The sequence below is a fragment of the Drepanopeziza brunnea genome (genome assembly GCF_022702325.1).
Source record: "Drepanopeziza brunnea f. sp. 'multigermtubi' strain 214-2 chromosome Unknown ctg16, whole genome shotgun sequence".
NCBI lineage: Eukaryota > Fungi > Ascomycota > Leotiomycetes > Helotiales > Drepanopezizaceae > Drepanopeziza > Drepanopeziza brunnea.
The window spans coordinates 1,431,795-1,449,658 of NW_027094079.1; the positions used below are offsets into that span (position 1 = coordinate 1,431,795).

Consider the following 17,864-nt stretch of genomic DNA (forward strand, 5'->3'; position numbering starts at 1 on the left):
CTTCATTCATCATGCCTCTTCGTCTTTCTTCGCGCCAACAGACTAATAATAGTGATGCCGACGCGGAACGAAGCTTCCGGGCTTACAAAAGAGAATGACAATGAGATCCGAGAATGAACGCAGTGCAATGTCGAAGCCGAAGCGAAGCCGAAGCGAGGCAGCACCAAAAGTACGAGGAAATATGATTGTAACGTGCTGTCATCGCATCTCTTGAAACCGCTCAAAAAGCATCCAACAAAGAAAAACGCTCAAAACTCCAAATAAATCCAGAATGTGCCAATCATCACCAGCCCAGCCCAGCCCAGCCCATCATGCAAGATCAAATTAGGCTCCGGTCCCTGGCTTCTTGCTCCCATCGTAGAGTCGTAAATTTCGTAGCGTGCTGATAAATAGCGGGTATCTCTGAAGAATGTGTATATACAGGACACAAAGTTACTCATATCCTCTTTCTCCCTTCCCAGCCAAGGCCCAAAATTTTCCATGGAAGATTCTAACAAGCCATCGTTGGGCTCATCTCCCGCTTAGCGTCTCCTTCAGCCGTAGCAACTGCCGCCAACGCCTCGAGTCCGGCCATGTCTCGCGATTTTGGTACATGTTCACGGTGTTGCTCAGCCGGATTCTCGTAGGGGCGTGGTCCGTAAGTGTAGGCCCCCTCAGCACCTTGGGAATGGTAAGTGGGATATCCGTTACTCGGCCCGGTGGGTGTGTGTTGCTGTCTGCCGTTCCGGCTCTCTACCCAACCGTTTGAGTGGACGATGCTTGGGTTATGCTCGCCCATGCTGCTTGGCGTTCCGGGAACTCCACCCTCAGATCCACTTGACTCGGTGGGTGAGGTCCTTTGGATTGGCCGGGTTGGTGGCATGGACGTAGGAGGCCCATCATACCATCCCTTGCGCTTAGCCGCCGTCGAAGTGACCGGTTGGACAGGGGCACTAACATAGTGCCGTGGATATTCACCACCTGTCCGTGGTGTCGCATAGTATTGCCCCTCAAAATGAGCCGACGGCTGATAGCTGCTCTGCTCACGAGCCGATTGCACGGCCCTGTTAGTCTCGGCTGCCCATTGCGTAGCTGCATCCGCTGGAGATCCTTGCGCAAAATCCAGCCTATCCAAGTGGCGGTTGTTCGTCCCTTGGTCCCAAAATTGGCCTACTTTCCTCTCCTGTGAATACTCTTGACGCACAGGAGCACGAATGGGAAGTTCAAACATCCTGGGGCTTGGCTGGCGATGATCCGGGCTACCGGGTCTCCGCATCGAAACCAAGCTTGCAATTCCAGGTAGTCGCATCGGTTGTGATGGAACGGTGGGAGCTTGAGGCAATGGCCCATGGCCAGTTGCGTAGTGGGTACTCGCACTCGTGACACTTTGCAAGCGGCTGGTATTGATTTCCAGTTGAGGTAATGGCCTTTGACCAGTTGCGTTTTGGGGGGTGCTTGGATTCATAAGATTCTGCAAGCGGCTGGTGTAGTTCTCTACCGCAGGCCGTGAGTCCGGATGCCATGTTCGGCGCCTTGGTTCGGCGTCCATAGGGTGGGTCATTGATTCCCGTCTGGACCCTCCGCTCGTCGCAGCAGAAGGGCTTGAGATCATGCCACCAGCCGGAGTGGAGGGGCTGTTCAGCCCGTACGAACCGCCCAGGGGAGATTGAAATGGGTTGCCACCGTATGAGAGAGGCCGAGGATGGATGGCAGCTGGTGATCGCATACCTTGGCTCCAGCGAGGACTGTTTTGACCGGTCGAGAAAGTCGCGGAGGTCGCGGAAGTCGGAGTGCCGAGGCCGGAGGATGACGGCCGGGCGTAGGGGTTGTAACGACTGTACTCACCCGACGGGCTGTCGGGTTGGTACTCTTGCGAGTATCGATTCTGGTCTCCCGGCACTACCAAAGGTGCTGGGTGTCTCCTCGGGTATGGCTCACGACTCCAGCCGCTCGACCCCATATTCGGAATGCTTGACATGGACAGAGCATTCCTTTTATGCCCTGGGACCGAGCCAGGTTGTCGGCTAGGTTGATTAAGAGTAGCCGATGCCCGCGGCCTTCCTTGAGAAGGTCTGACTCTATCTGTCCGATCCGGTTTCGGTCCGCGGGATCCAGCAGCCGTCATAAAATCGGGGGGGATGTATTCATTCTTGTGGACGGTTTGGAGATGTTGTCGAAGGTTGTCATATCGAGTGAACCTGTGCGAGCAGAAACAAATGAACGGACGTTCCCCAGTATGTTTTCTGTCAAGTGAAGTCAGCACATGCCTGTCAGCGCTCGGGCACCGGGGGGCGGGGGGGGGGGGGGGGGGGGGGGATTGGGGGTAATTTACATACCTAATGTGCCGAAGCAGATGCTCGCTGCGGGTGAAGCTCATATGGCAATCCTGATAACCAACGCAATCGAACCTCTTGGGTATGCCCGACTTTCTCGGAGACGTGCTGCTGGCGTCATTTGTCAGCCCACCAAAGTTGGTTCTTGTTGGCGTTTTTGCTTCGTCTCGATCCCCTATGGTAGGGGGTGCTTGGAGTTGCGCTTGCCCTTGCGCCGGTGCCTGTGCCTGTGCCTGTGCCTGTGCCTGTGCCTGTGCCTGCGCGGTTGGGACGGTGGTCGGACGCGGAGTGAGAGAAATCTCCATTGGAGACATTTTCGAGGGTGATAGGTAATGGGTGATGGACGATGGGTGATGGATGATGGGTGATGGGTGTTTGCGTGCGGAATCCGTCTCGGCGGAGTATATATGACGGAGGAGGCTGGGATGGCGGGGGGAAGAGGGGGCGCTTTGGCGGGATGTCGAGGGATGGCGGGGTCCGATGGGCAAAGGGCAGAGACGTGGTATTAAAATCGAAATAAAAATAGAAACATATAATTCCGGGTGATGGAGAGCATGGAGGAGATGGTGGGTGGTGGCGGTGGTTGTAGTGGTAGTAGTAGTGGTGGGTGGTGGTGATAGTGAAGTGGAGTCGAGATAGAGTTGAGATAATCGAGGGTCTGTCCTGGGGAGGGGGAGAGAGAGACGGGGGGGGGCAAGGGAAGGAGGACGATCACGACGGCGGGCCGCCTACAAACAAGGCTGCGACAGGTCGGGATCGGGCGTTGAGTGACTCGGGAAAGTTACTTAGGGACTAGTTACCAAAGTGAGAAGTACTACGTAAGAGCGCTATATCCATATTAGATAATATATCCATAGTAGATAATATATCCATAGCAGATAAGTACCTAAGGATATCCCAAGTGCGTAGGAAAAGCTGGATGGATAGCGAGTCAGGATCCATCTGTCAAGACGGGACTCGGGAGGGCACAGACACGATGAGGAACAAGGAACGGGATCGATTAAAGCGTCATGAGGCCATAAGGCAGAAACAGGCATACACGCATAACACAGCCTCCTTCGCCACTTCTCCCGCCACCTTTTCCGCCACCTCTTTCGCCACTTTTCTCGCTACTTCCTTCGCCGTTTGACTTAAGCAAATTCAACGAAATAAAAACTATTTTTAGCTTTTTTATAATACTAAGCACGTGCGCTCGACTTCTTTTACGTTACCTTTATTTTTATTTCTTTAATTTAACTGATTATAAGATATTTCGGCTTTTTATCGATAACGTGTATTTACTTCGAGATAAACTATTACTTATACTATCCCCCCCCATGAATAAATGTCGAAAGTATAATTTCGCAAGGAATCTTACCAGGGCTTAAACCAATCAACTTATAAGGATTCAGCTTTGAAAAGTATCTTTGAGCCAGTATTTAGCCTATACAGTGGAGTTGACAGGGCTTTGAGCCATTAAGAAACCACCGCTCTATGATTTATGGGCCTAAACTGGGTCCGACATTTATTCATGGGGGGGGATAGTATTGAAAAAGCTTTACGCTTATTGTTACGTCACGTGTTGATTCGAGCGTGCACGTAAGGCTCTTCAAACTTCCGCTTTTAGCCTTCTTTTTGTTACTATACGGTGCTAGCAAGCAGGCCTTGGTTAAAAGAAGAAAGGATTAGTTAGTCGAAGCTAGCGGCCGCTTAACGAGCTTCGCACGTGATATTCGAATCAAATCAATCACGAGCGAAACTTTAAATTCGATTTGAACTCGAATTTTTATATTAAGTATCGGAGTTTAGCGACTTAGCCGATTTTATAAGCGCGCTTATTAGTCAATCGTTTACGGAGTAGTTGATGCGGGAATGATGTAGGCTATACCCGATTGAGATTAGCTCCGTCGGAGGTTCGGCGTCCGAGTGGCTGTCTAATGCGTGTGTGCCTGTTTCTGCCTTATGGCCTCATGACGCTTTAATCGATCCCCAAGGAACCGCAAGGCACAAGGTACGGCCGGGTATCGATAAGTAAGCGAGCGGGTTTGTTGATTGAAACCTAGGGTCACCACGAGTTATACCGGTATATCTAATGATGTAAATGCGAAGCAGATGCGGTGAAGGGAGAGTGAGGAGGAGGAAGGGAAGATAAATCATAATAAGTGTAGTAGTATAGTTGATATTGTTTGCTTACTGAATATGATGTTTGTCGAGGAGGTTGGGTCGGGACTCGGGACGAGGACAATAGAGTTATGGATGAGAAGAGTTCAGGAAAGCCAAAGGCCTTTTATTTTTCTTCAAGGGCATATCTACTGTACGTAGTAGTACTACTACTACGGTACATCCGGGATTTGTTCTCTGCAGAATTGTGGAGTTGTGGGAAAGTATGAAACTATAATGGGATTAGGTAATTGGTAGATAGGTAGGTCGGTATGGTAAGTACTACTAAGTAAGCAAGTACACTGTACACTATGCAGATCAAACAAAGTAGGGGGGAGTAGATAATTATCAGGGTACGTCCTGACGTCCTGACCTCGTTATTATACCTACTACTTAGTAGTAAGTACTTAAGTACTGTAAGTATACGTGGGCAGTGTAAGCAGCCCACCCCAACCTCCTCCAAAGACTAGGTTATTTAGGCTAGGCTCTACGTAATCCCAAGTCCACATATACTACGTACATTGCGGTTCCTGAGAAGATGAAGAAATGTGCCTGCGCGCTTGCATGCATAAGGCCAAGTGTGCATGCAGTGCAGACCTGCATCAATAAACATCCGTATTCCGTACACTACGTACCTACCTCGGCAATCGCAACCGAGCTAGCGAGAGCGCCGTGCCTTTACTAGCGCGGCGTTATACTCCGTACATCATCTGCTACTTACTTACTACGTATAATTCCGTAAGCCAGTCTCGGCAATACGGAGGCGTAAAGACATCACTTTAGCTTCTCCTGCGACGCGGCATGTATGGAATCTAGCTACGATACTTACTACCTACTAGTAGATCATGATCTCGCTCTGCCGCAGTATTAAGAAACGGTGTTATACATTTCGTTTTGGCACTGAGGTAGTATAACCGAGGTCGACAGGCAGCGAAGCGCACTGATGATGACCAACTAAATTCATGATCCGGACTTGAGACTGAAAGGAATGTGTAAGGAGGCCTACCTAAGCGAGCCGACGGTTAGGAGGAATCTACTCCGCATGTTCCGAGGCATTCGAAACCACACTACCATACATCACAAAGCCAATCTATCAGATACATTTTGTTTCCATTCAAACAGCCAGAAAAATGAAAGAGTACCATACTATCGCTTCAATCCAGATCAGGACCCTCGTCGTCGTATCGGCTATAAGTGAGTACAGCTCCCCCCTTTCTCCCCTCCTTCCCTTAACCCCCTCACCTCCGGCCGTTCTACACCATGGAAACTAAAAGTAAAACCAAATTAAGCTATCGATACGTTAGTTGATCAATTGGTTCAAGATCTGTAGATTTTATCAAACGGTCCATTCAAGTATGAGGATCTACGCAAGCAATGGAAGTTGCCAGCTTGAAGGCTTCTCTTTCGTCAGCTGGATTGTGGACGGAGAGGAGAGCAAGACTTTTGTTTGAGGTGGGTGATATATCCAGGTATGCTTCTATTTACTTTCCTCTTTGAGAAGGAGGAGGGAGGGAGAAAGAGGAGGAGGAGGAGGAGGAGGAGGAGATGGAAAGAGAGGTAGGTTTTGTATTTATGATTCTGCTATTTTCTGATTGCTGGCTTCTGTTATGAGATACGCATGCTTCATGTCTCCCTTTTTTCCTCATTCTTTTTTGGGGGGGGGTTGTTCATTTGCATACAGAGTATACATTCTATCATCCACAACCACTTTTGGAAGAATTGCCCTTCCCTATATACCTCTTCAATGGTAGATGGCCACCTATATCCGTCACATCTACCTATGCAAAGTGCTAAGAATCCATTCAGTGTTTATTACATTAGAATCTAAAGACGAAAAAAAAAAACGTCAATTCAGTTGAATAAAGAATCCATGCTTTGACGCATTTGGCCACATTCACAGGGCATCTTTGTCCGACAATCACGCACGCACGCACTCACTCACTCACCCACTCATTCACCGGCTAGATCTCCATTTCTTTAAGACATAACCTGTCAAAGGAAAAGGAAAAAAGGAACAATGAGCTCAAACAGACAAGACTCAGACTCTGCCTTCTGTAGAGTTTTCCTGCACGTTTCTTATCATGGGCTCGACAAGTGCGTGATATCCCGCAACACCACCCACAAATCTCCGGCATGGATCTGGATCTCGATCAGCGCAGTGTTGAATCATCAGGCCCCAACTTGGCCGCCGATGCGGTGGAGGTAGAACCGACGGCTGGGATGGATATAGATCTACCCGTGGCAGGCGGCACCGGCTTCCAGGAGCAGGTGCGGGTGCTGACAACACGACTGGAGGAGCTGAAGTGGCTGATTAATATGCACTTTGGGGCAGACCAGGGGGAGGTCGCCGACGATGAGCTGCCCGACAACGGCGCCTACCTAGCTCGAGTGCGATCCCTCGAGGGCCGGATCAGGGAGCTTGCAATCCTTGGCTCGCAAGGGAGAGATGCTGAGACGCGGGAGCTCGCGGAAAGTCTGGAGAGGGTGGCTTCGGAGCGCAACCAGCTCGACTGGGAGATCAACGGCGAGGGCGGGTACGTGTCCGAGATACAGCGCTTGCGAGCGCTTGTGGATCCCGATGTGGTGGAGGCGGAGATCATTGTGCAGATGAACGCGGCGATTGCTGATGGGGAGGCGGCAGAGGAAGACCGCAAGAGGGCCTGGCGTGATAATGACCACCTGAGAGAGAGGATAGCTACTCTCCTCGCCGGGTTCCAGTCAATAGTCGCTCAACGAGACACTCTCCAGACGGAGCGGAAGCGGCTACAGGCTCATCTTGACAGGCTGGAAGATCAAGGTGTCGTCAATGTTGGGGAGCTGGAGAATGCGGATGAAGCGGTAAGGAGAAATGAGAGGAGAGACGTCCATCATCGCGAACGCCTCGAGGGTGGTGTACAGGCCGATCGATCTACAGCCGACTTTGGTAGTGCCGCAATAGGTGTCGGCGAGTGTGAGAATCAATTGGCTCTTGCTCGCTCTGAGCGCGACTCTGCTATCAAGCAGAACGAGGAGGCTCGCAGGCACATCGCTACGAGAACGGCAGAGCGGAATGGAGCGCACCAGCGCATCAAGTTCCTTGAGGAACAAGCGAGAGAGAGTCGCGATAGGGAGGTGCAGCTACACGAACAGCTTCGCAGGCAGAAAGAGCAGGAAGAGCAGAAAGAGCAGACAGAGCAGAGCCAACTGGATGCAGCGCAGAACCCAGCGTCCAGTGACACGCTCCGTCAGGCTAAACAGACGGAGATTGAGCTACTAAAACTCAAGAAAGAGCGTGATGCCACAGCCACTGAGATCTTCAACATCCAGTATGAGAGAGATGCAGCTCGCGACGAAGCCCGAGTTCTGGGGAAGGAGAGTGCTAAGTTTCGTACCGCAGCAGAAACAGCCGACGCGATAGCGGTCCAGCTCCGACACTCTCTCGATGCGGCCCACCACGCAGCCTTGGCTGAGCGGAGCCGAGCAGACGAAGCCCGGCGGACGCAAAACAGGCTCAGGGTCGAGCGAGAAAGCGTGCGCATCGAAGCCAACAAGCTGAGGGCGGCCCTGGCCGCGTCCCACGAGATCTCCCTGGGCCTGGTGAGGCACGGCAACATCTCCGTGGGCGACCTGGTGCACATCAGGGAAGAGCGAGACCTGGCGGCGAGCAAGGCCACCAAGCTGCACGACGCCCTCATCAAGGCCCAGGAGCAGGTGGGCGAGCTCCAGAAACAGCTGGACGAGTGCGCGCAGGCCGAACACCCGGCAGCGAGTGAGGCAGTGTCGCTGCAGGAGTACCACTGGATCATGGCGGAGCGGGACAGGGCGTTGATCCGCGTGGAAGAGCTCGAGCGGCTGCTGAAAGAGCTGGAGGAGGACTACCGGCAGAATCTGGATCAGTGGGAGAGGCAGACGAAGAGCGACGAGCGGGAGATCAGCGCTTCGCACGAGCGTCTCCGGAGCGAGAGAGAACGCAGCCGTTATCTCGCTGCGGAGCTGCAGAAGACCGTCTGCAAAAACAACACGGAAGCGGAGCTCGAAGCAGCCGAGACGAGATTGCGAGCCGCTGGGATCCGAGCAGCAGAGGCAGAGGACCGGGCGAATGCAGCCGAAGCCCGAGCCGAAGTCCTCGAGACGCAGTTGCGGCGGTTAACCCAACATGATCTGACCGAGAGCCAGCAACTCGACGCCGAGCACCACCGAGACATCCGCGACGACGCCTCGAATCCATCCCCGCTGCCCCCACTACCGGAGCGGGGGTCATCCGCGGCGAAGACGAGGAGCGAGACGAGTATGAGTGTGAGCATGGTGGCGATTCCGAGTCCGAGTCCAGGAACAAGGACGTCGGTTCCGCCCTTCTCGGCACGGAGCCATGTCAGTTTTGCGTCGATGCAAGACGACCCGGCGTTTCCTTCGCTGGTGCAACCACAGTCGTCGGGCCACGACGAGCCCGTTGCTGCTGTGCAGACCGGCCCTACGACTTCGGCGCAGACGATTCCGAGAGCTACTAGAAACCCGGCCCCCGATTATGGGGGGGTGAGAAAGAGAAAGAGAAAGAGAGACGGAGAGTCAGAGCCGAGCTTGAACGAGGGGGATCAAGCAAAGAAGACGAAGAAGCAGAAGACGCGGACTTGACTAATGAGACTGGACTTTTGTGTGGTCTACGGAATTTATTATATATACATGTGTATGAAAATGTTGTTGCATATTGCGTATTGCGTGTTGCATTGATCGGCTCTATATCTCTATGCGGCGCCGTGCCCTGATTCCCATATATGTTTTAGAGGTAGGGGCTATGAGCAAGCAATCTCACGCATTTACTCATCACTTGCCCTACTACTTACTTCACTATCATACTGCCGCTTTTCTGCGAGCAAGTTGCCACACATCCATCAAAAATCACAATGACCACCACCACTGAGTCCCATCCCACCCCATCCTCATCAACAGCAACCCTCCCACCCACTCCCCAATTTCTTCGGCACCGAGCCACCGCCAAGATCCCATTCTGCAAAGTATTCGCTCTTCCGTCTTCGACAACATAGGAGCGTGTCGTCATACGTGATCTCGATCTTCTGGAACGACGCATACATCGTTGATCTGTCCAATCTCAAATCTCCATTCTCTCGGTCTTCGCAATCTCTCTCTCGGAAACAACAGTCTCGGTAGCGGGTCCGTACTGATACATGCTGCCCAGCAGCGCTGTGGTACCACCACCCTCCGGTACGCGCCTGCGAGCGAGGTCTGCGCCTCTGAGCTGAAGTGGATGTTGAGATTGGAGGGCGGGAGGCTGGGGACGTTGGGAGATGCAGCTGTGCGCGGGCGCGGATGTAGCAGGGCGCTGGATTGTTTTGGCGGTGCTGTTGCCTGTCGAGCGAGGATAGGAGGAGAGGAGGAGAGGAGGAGAGGAAGTGATGGTGACGGCAGAGAGTGGCCTCGGTGGCCGGCTGTAGGTATGTTGCGTGAGGCCGGGAGAGAGAGGCATTGTGAAGTTTGGAGAGCTGGGCTCTCATGAGCATGAGCGTAGATACATACATATATATACACACATATATATCTTTACATCTTCCAAACAAACATGAAAAGATCCCAAACTATATCTAGCCGTCCTCATATACATACATACATACATACAAAGATCCATACCCAGCCCTCCCTTCGCCCTTCACGACCCACAGAAGAAGAAGGGAAAAAAAATCGAGAAAACAAGCCAGCAACAAAATCCACGCCTACGGAGTGTAGAGCAAAATATAAACACAGCCTCGCCTCGCCTCGCCTCGCCTCAGCCCGCCCCAGAATCCCACTAACCCCTTCATATCTCCAAACACCGCCAGCAACTCCGTCAAATTGGTAGGTGTGGCTCAGTGGTTAAACACCCTTGAGCCAGTAACATCCGTAGTTCGTAGAAATCCAGTTTGACAACCACCCTGTCGGAATAACCTATTCAATTAGGTTTGTAGACTGGACCCCCATGATAGTAAATGGGCGTCCAGTTGAGTTTTGGCGTTTTTTCTTTCTTTTTTTCGTTTTTTGGTAGGTGGGGAGGGCGGGGGGGGGGGCGTGTAGCTTTTTTCGGCCATGGAACGCGAAGTGTAAGTAAGTAAGTGAGGGGCAGACAGACATGTATGTATATAGAGAATATACCAGACAGAGAGTACAGGTCGATAGTTCGGAAATAGAAAAACATAATTCATATCGGTCTATGTTACAATATGATTTCCGATTGCTACAAGTGGCCATACGTACTCCATGCCGCGGTGCCGGACAACCAAGTGTTCTATTTGGGGTTGCAAGAGGCTTTCTCGGCTGAGGAGGTATCTGAGGCCATTCACAGCTTTTCGGCTTCACAGCTTGAGTGAAATGGAGGAAGAGGATGCGAAGAAAGGGGGAAAAAAAGAGGAAGGCGGAGTGGCGCTGGCCTCGCTCGCTAAGGAGCTCGGTCCAATAACAATAACAACAACAATAACAACAACTCGAACGCTCGCCAAGGTTTTGATGTCAAAGAAGGATGACGGTCTTGCCAAACTCGGGCCATTCGTCATTCCTGAACCACCACTTGGCGGTACTTGCTGACCGCCTCTCGTCCTACTTGCTGACTCTAGAATGTACGTAAGGAATCAACACGTCAGGTCCTTTGATTTCCGCGCCAGAAAAAAAAAAAAATACCCACCCTGCTACCACCACATCAATCATGTCGATCAAATCCACAACTCGTTCGGAAGGAATCTTCCATATGCATTCGATTCAATCCATCACCCGCTTGCTCCTACTATTGAGGGTGGCACCTCTCGCCCTAGCAGAGTGTACAGAATGGACAAACACCCAGACCGACACCGACGGGTCATGACGCCTACGTCACGCCCCTGGAGCGTCTCGCATGTCCCAAGCACAATAACAACAACAACAAAAACTGCGAGACTGGCCGATGGAGCTACGAGTTTAGCGTTGACAGAGCACTCAACGTCTCCGTCTGTCTCGGACGCTGACAGGGATAACATCTTCGCTCTCGTAGCGGCGGCTTACAACAACAACAACAACAACAACAACAACTCCTTACCGAGCGCAAGCAGACGCCCATTCGCCAGCATGAACACGACAATCAGCTCGCAGGTCATCAGCCCTCTCTTCCTCCAGGTCGCGCCCGGGAAGAACGCAACGCTGGGCTGGGTCGCATTCAGGCTCTACAGTCCTGGCACCTTGGGAGGGTGCGCGAACGCCAGCTTGAACGGCCTGGGCATTAGAGCCGCGAGCCCGCATCTGCTGAGGGGGGAGGCGAATGTGGACTGCCGTGGCCGGGACGGTCCTACGCGTCGACGTAGAGCAGCACGGGGGAGAAGGGCGGCGCGGAAGGGGTCCGCGGAGGGGGAAGAAGAGCGGTGTGGTTGTAGGTGTGGTTGTGGGTGTGGCGGTGATCGGGTTTGCCTTTTGGTTGTAGCGGTAAGCAAAGCCGGTCAGCCCGCCGGCTGCCTTACTTGCACGGTTTTGTTGTGTGTGCATGCAGTAGGATTCGAATCGTTCCCGCTATCCTTAGAGCATGAGGAACTTTGGATTAAAGTGAATGAGAGATGTGCCCCCCTCGCTCCCTCCAAGTTGTCGTGCCTTCAGTCCTGGAATACAGCCAAGCGAGGATCGTTGCGGCTGATGTTCCATCTGTTCTGTTTGGGGTTGGGCGCTGTTCTCCCTCAGCCGGCTTGATCAACCTGAGATTTGTCTCTGAAGTATTGATTGGGTTTGAGCTGGCGCAAGACGTACGGCCAATTTCTCAAATCTCGATCGAGTGAGTCCGATTTCTGCCCTGGCCCGGCACACACTTCTTACTTACCTACTTCGTTACCGCCTTGGAATCGAGTACGGTGTGAGGATGCGAGGGTGTGAGGGTGTGAGGATGTGAGGATGTGAGGATGCAAAAGCAAGCAACAAATCTACCGGTATCTGCTCGACAAGGTCTGTCTTCCAAAACAACATCGATAGCTGAATCAACACTAGTGACCATACTCCTCGCTCAAGCACCAATGGGAACATGCAGACATACAGACAGACAACACAAAACAATATGGGGCAGCGTTAGCACTTTTTCCCAGGTGAGATTCTCTATGCATGAGTACCAAGTCTCAAGTCCCAAGGACCTCCGTACTGTAGTAAGGCCTCTCTGCTGATCCCTTCCCTCCCTCCCTCCGCCGCCCACCGCCCACCGCCCCGGTAGGATAGCCCCATCTATTGGACCAGTCGCACAGGGCAAACGACGCACGACGCACGATGCACGACGCATCTCAGGTGCCACGAATCGAACCGGGGAAGGATGTGATCGAGAGCCGACGCCCGGGACTTGGTCTTGGTTGATCCTGCGATCGAGAATCTTGCGTCTAGTCCAGGGCAAGCAGGATCGGGCAAGCAGATCGGGAAAAGGGGGGGGAAGACCCTGCGTGCATGCTTTTTGGGGCACGGCCCAACAAAAAAACAAAACAAAAACCCAATTTTTTTTAAAAAAAAAACTAAATCGTAATGGTAAATATGTAAATAAATAAAGAAATAATAGAAAATTTCCTGGTCCTGGGAATCTGTGAGAGGAGCCTCTGTATGTATGCAGGAGGCCGAGTGAGCTTTTACCAAAATACTACGTACGTAAAGAAAAAAGTCCCCGGTCGTGGCATCTGTGAGAGGGCCTCCGTATGCAGGAGGCCGAGTGAGACGGGAGGAACAGATAGCCCTGAAATGGAGAAATGTCTTTCCCTTTTCTAAGAATGGAGATTTCATAGTAAAATATGTAGGTAGGTCATACTAAAGGAGATTATCAGTCTATTAAGTGTACGGTCCCAGTGCCCTGGTTCGAGTCAAACCCTCACTTCTCCATGCTCCAGCAACGTTGCAACACCAGCGACAATGCGTCTTTCCGACGCCCGAACGCCACGCTTAATCCGGATTTCCGAGTTCAATGGTACGTCGAGCTGGATGATGAACTGGAAGCAGGTGAGTACATCGATGAAGTGATAGGTGTTTGGAAAGCATTGTGGACGTTGGCAGGCTTGAACACACGCCGGAAGACGTCCAGGTCAGCGGATGGGCTGGTGGCGGGCAAGGAGGACGAGCTCTTCGACGACGATTTCGAGCTTGACTTCGAGCTTGACTTCGAGCTTGACTTGGAGCCCGAGCTTGCCGCGGCTGTCCCTTCCGGCGAATCGAAAGCGAAGACCACGTCTCGGAAGTGACCCACAAACTCGGGATCCTTGAGTAACGCGTCTCTCCACAGCAGTGCAACCTCTTCAGGAGGGTTCTTGAAGCCCGATCCGAGGCCAAATGCCCCGATGACAAGGTTGATGTGCTTGAAATACACGGCCATCCGTAACGCGAGGCGGATCTTATCTCTCATCAGCTCCTTCTCGGTCTTGAAGGTATACGTCTTCTTCTCAGCGTCTATCTTCGGCCTTTTCACCGGGCAGATGGAAATAATCGGCAAGGCTGAGTGAGCAGTCAAGTAAGCAAGATACTCGAGAAAGGAAGCATTCGGACAGACCCACATTTGTACACCGACCAAGGCTCATACTTCTCTGGCCCATCTCGAAACACTACCACATTTGCCGAGTAGATTCCGCATTTGGGAGGAATTGGATAGTTCGACGGACAATCCCCAGCAGCCGGAGTCGTCAGAGTAGCGATCAAGTTACTTCTCCGGCAAAGACATTCTTCTGGTGACATCACACTAGCTTCCCAATCCCCCCCTGGCCTTTTTTCGTTTGCTGACATGATGACTGGAATCCGTGGGCCTCCTGGTTCCATCCAGTCAAGAGCAAGGTCGACGGGATCTCTTTCGTAAAACGCTACCACCCTACAGTTTAGCCAAAAACCCGTGATGAAAACGGTTCACGGGACGTACCAAAACGACATTGCTGCATGTCTCCTTTGAGTGGGGGTGAAGCGACTATGGATTCCGAGTAGCATAGGTAGGATGTCGGAGGCCACTGTTCACTGAAGTTGTAGCGGATGTAAGGAATGTATGTCTTCTTCGCTTCCGCAGCCATTTCAGAAGCCTTGGGCTTGGAAGGAGGCATTTCAATGGTCTGATTGAAGGTTCCAGTATATAGCAGGATAGGATCTATATATACATATATATATATATGTAAGCCAGCTGAGCGAAAAGAGAGGAACTCGAGCTTCAAGAAGTTGAAAATGACTGCGGCGTGCTGTATGAATTGGATGGACATGAATCAGTGCAGTGGGGATAGCTGGACATGAATCAGCATTATATAAATGGGGAACGATGGGGAGCAAAAGAGGCACTTGCAGGACCCAACATTCCATTTGGAAAAAAATAAAAGAGAACCAATCCGCAGGAAGCACAGACATTGGTAAAACGAACATCTGAGACCAAAAGCAAGCCATACGACCCGCAGCTGTGATTAGACTTATTAGGAATTGTTCCCGACGGGCATCATCCTATACAGATGGCCAGTTCGGTCCCGTTTGGGACGGTTCAATGCCGGCGCAGAATTTTAATTGGCGGCGCAACGGCTTCCAAGATGCAAAAAGCAGATACCGGCATGCACAAACCCGGTCCCAAGATCTCCTTGTGTTCTGTACCAGGTTGCATCATAGATTGCCGAAAGGCGATCAAGCAAGAAGAAGCAAATCTCTATGTAGTGTAACATGGGCCACTGCTCCGGCCCCTCAGAATGGTACTACTACAGTAGTCTACGGAGTAGGGAGTAGATCCGTCCAAAGCCAAGATAGAGAGGTGTGAAGCTTCCATGGCGAGTTCTATCTGGATCGCATTGCGAGGTCAGATCCTTGGCAAGGCATAACGTGACCGAAAGAAGCAAAAGCGAGCATCGGGCCCTGTGCGGTGGGCCGTTGACATGTTAAAGCGGCTGCGAATTGACAACACAACAAACTTTATACTGCAAATTTGAGGAAAAGAAACTCTTTGAGCAGCCGAGGTCCTGGCCGGGCGAGGTAGGTAAGGGACGCGGAGAGACTTGGGGCTTGAGGATGTCGTTTGTCGTTGTCGTTGTCGTTGTCGGCCCTTCTCCTCGAGCCTCGCTTAGCGCGTCTGGACACCGCTGTTCGGCGGTAAGCGCTAAAACACACGCGCTGGAAATTTGAGGTTTGATATTTGGTCCCATCGCCAGCTTCAAGATACTCACTCGGATCCAACGCCGACACCAGACGACTATGAAAGCAGCGCGACCCCAGACCTCCCAGCTCTGACCTCTATCAAGAAACCCTCCCGCCCCATGCGCTCGCTGGTGCTGGCAGCACTCAGTCTTTGATCGAACGCCATCCAATTCCCCGAAGGTTTATCACATAGCTCTCGAAAGTGCAGGCAGCGTCGATCCTCTACAGCTGCGAATTTTCGCGACATACACTCGGTTCAGAGCCCTGGGAAAGGAAAAGGGGGGAGGGATGATAGTCTGGCCAAGAACAGGCTTGACACGAGGTATTGTGAAGGCCTTGACCCAGCGCCGACACAACTCTCGTTTCTCGGTCGCACATCTCCTGGAGGATGGACCTGAAGATGGCAGCAAAGTAGTAGTCGATGGGTACATACGCTCCGTACGAAAGCAGAAAGACCTCTCTTTCGCTCATGTTGGTGATGGGACGACAGTCAAATTTATACAAGCGGTCATGAAGCCCGAGCAAGCCCTGAGGTCTGCACATAGTCCAACCTCGAGTCCCAAGGTCCAGCGCTGACCGAACACTGGGGGTAGCTTGAATACTGGGGCGGCAGTGCGCTTCACGGGATCCTGGACACCATCCACATACTGGAAGAGGAGCCAGAGCCATGAACTTGTGGTAGAAGAAGTGCACATTTTAGGCGATGCCGATCCGACCGTATGTAGGACCTACACTCACAAACAAACGAGCAACCCACGTACTGATGGACATGAACCAGACCTACCCGCTGCAAAAAAAATGGCATACGCCCGAGTACTTGCGGACAATGCCCCATATGCGGGCGCGGACTCAGGGCAATTTCCAGCTGCTCCGCCTACGATCAGATGCCATCGCGGCAGTCACCAGAATGTTTAACGACACTGGATTCATCCAAACACACACCCCGATCATCACATCGTCGGATTGCGAAGGAGCCGGCGAGGTTTTTCATGTTGGCAGTGAACATAAAGGGAAGACGGGGAAAGACAACGATGGGTCATTTTTTAGGAGCCCCAAGTATCTCACTGTTTCAAGCCAGCTTCACTTGGAGGCTCTTGCGCAATCCGCTGGCAAAGTGTGGACATTATCACCTACATTTCGAGCTGAAAAGAGTGACACAGCACGGCATTTGAGCGAATTCTACATGCTGGAGGCGGAACTGAACTTTACAGAAAACATGGAGGATGTGATGCGCGTCGCAGAGAACGTGTTCAGATCCATCACGGGTAGTCTAAACAGTGGGTCAAGGGCTGCCACTGAAATGCTAGAGGGGGTCAAGAATCAGAAGGCAAACATACAAAACCCGCAGCCGACGGAAAAAGAACTGTTGCGACGGTGGCGTGGCGGCGATTACAGCTTTCATCGGATCACCTATACTGACGCGATAAAGGTCCTTCGTGCACGTACAGGCCTACAGAAATTTGAGCATGAGCCCAAGTGGGGATTGGGTCTACAAGCCGAACACGAACGCTATATTGCGCACACGATAGGCGTAACAGAAGAAGCAGTGAGGCCAGTATTTGTCACCCACTATCCAAAGGCTATCAAGCCTTTCTACATGTTGCCATCGAGTACCAGCGAAGAAGGCCAAGAGACCGTCGACTGCTTCGATGTACTTGTCCCAGAAGCATGCGAAATCGCCGGTGGTTCCATGCGCGAGTATCGTCTTGAGCCACTCATCAAGGCTATGCAAGCCAACAAGATGATCCCCCCCGGTCGCATCCCTACAGATGAGGAACTCGGCGACCTGAAATGGTATGTCGATCTGCGGCGCTGGGGTAGTGCACCACACGGAGGGTTTGGTCTCGGCTTTGATCGACTGTTGGGGTATCTGGGGATGGTACCGAATATCAGGGAAGTTGTGTCATTCCCTCGCTGGCTGGGACGATGCGAATGTTGATCCTTTCTTGGCAAATGTAATGTACGACTTCTGTTGCTCTAAACCTCTCTCGTCAAATGTAATATACAACTCCTATTGCTCTAAACTTCTTCGTTCAATATAACATACAACTCCTGTTGCTCTAAACCTCTCCTGGCAAATGTAATATACAACTCTTGTTGCCTTAAACCTCTCTCGTCAAATGTAATGTACAACTTCTTTTGCCTTAAACCTTTCTCGTCAAAACGTACGTAACGTATAAATTCCTGTTGCTCCAAACCTCTTTTATCAAATGTAACATAGAAATCCAGTTGCCTTAAACCTCTCTCGTCAAATGTAATGTACAACTTCTTTCGCCTTAAACCTCTCTCGTCAAAATGTAAATAACGTACAAACTCCTGTAACGCTCT

The 17,864-nt window shown here is 51.7% G+C and overlaps 4 protein-coding genes across 4 annotated transcripts; 2 read left to right on the plus strand and 2 right to left on the minus strand.

Moving 5' to 3' along the window:
- Positions 1 to 490: 490 nt before the first annotated feature.
- On the minus strand, positions 491 to 2,617 carry L3040_008692 (uncharacterized protein; the record flags this gene model as incomplete). The annotated part of the gene is made up of 2 exons (XM_007290877.2): positions 491 to 2,222; positions 2,316 to 2,617. The coding sequence occupies 2 exons, from the start codon at positions 2,615 to 2,617 to the stop codon at positions 491 to 493; spliced, it is 2,034 nt and encodes a 677-aa protein (XP_007290939.2).
- Positions 2,618 to 6,584: 3,967 nt separating this feature from the next.
- On the plus strand, positions 6,585 to 9,062 carry L3040_008693 (uncharacterized protein; the record flags this gene model as incomplete). The annotated part of the gene is made up of 1 exon (XM_007290876.1): positions 6,585 to 9,062. The coding sequence occupies one exon, from the start codon at positions 6,585 to 6,587 to the stop codon at positions 9,060 to 9,062; it is 2,478 nt and encodes an 825-aa protein (XP_007290938.1).
- A 4,294-nt stretch (positions 9,063 to 13,356) lies between these two features.
- L3040_008694 (uncharacterized protein) lies at positions 13,357 to 14,473 on the minus strand (the record flags this gene model as incomplete). Its single annotated transcript, XM_007290873.1, has 3 exons — positions 13,357 to 13,883; positions 13,943 to 14,242; positions 14,299 to 14,473. 3 exons carry the CDS (start codon positions 14,471 to 14,473, stop codon positions 13,357 to 13,359), a joined length of 1,002 nt encoding a protein of 333 aa, XP_007290935.1.
- A 1,573-nt stretch (positions 14,474 to 16,046) lies between these two features.
- Positions 16,047 to 17,475, plus strand: L3040_008695 (uncharacterized protein; the record flags this gene model as incomplete). The annotated part of the gene is made up of 3 exons (XM_007290872.2): positions 16,047 to 16,069; positions 16,130 to 16,253; positions 16,315 to 17,475. 3 exons carry the CDS (start codon positions 16,047 to 16,049, stop codon positions 17,473 to 17,475), a joined length of 1,308 nt encoding a protein of 435 aa, XP_007290934.2.
- Positions 17,476 to 17,864: the final 389 nt, after the last annotated feature.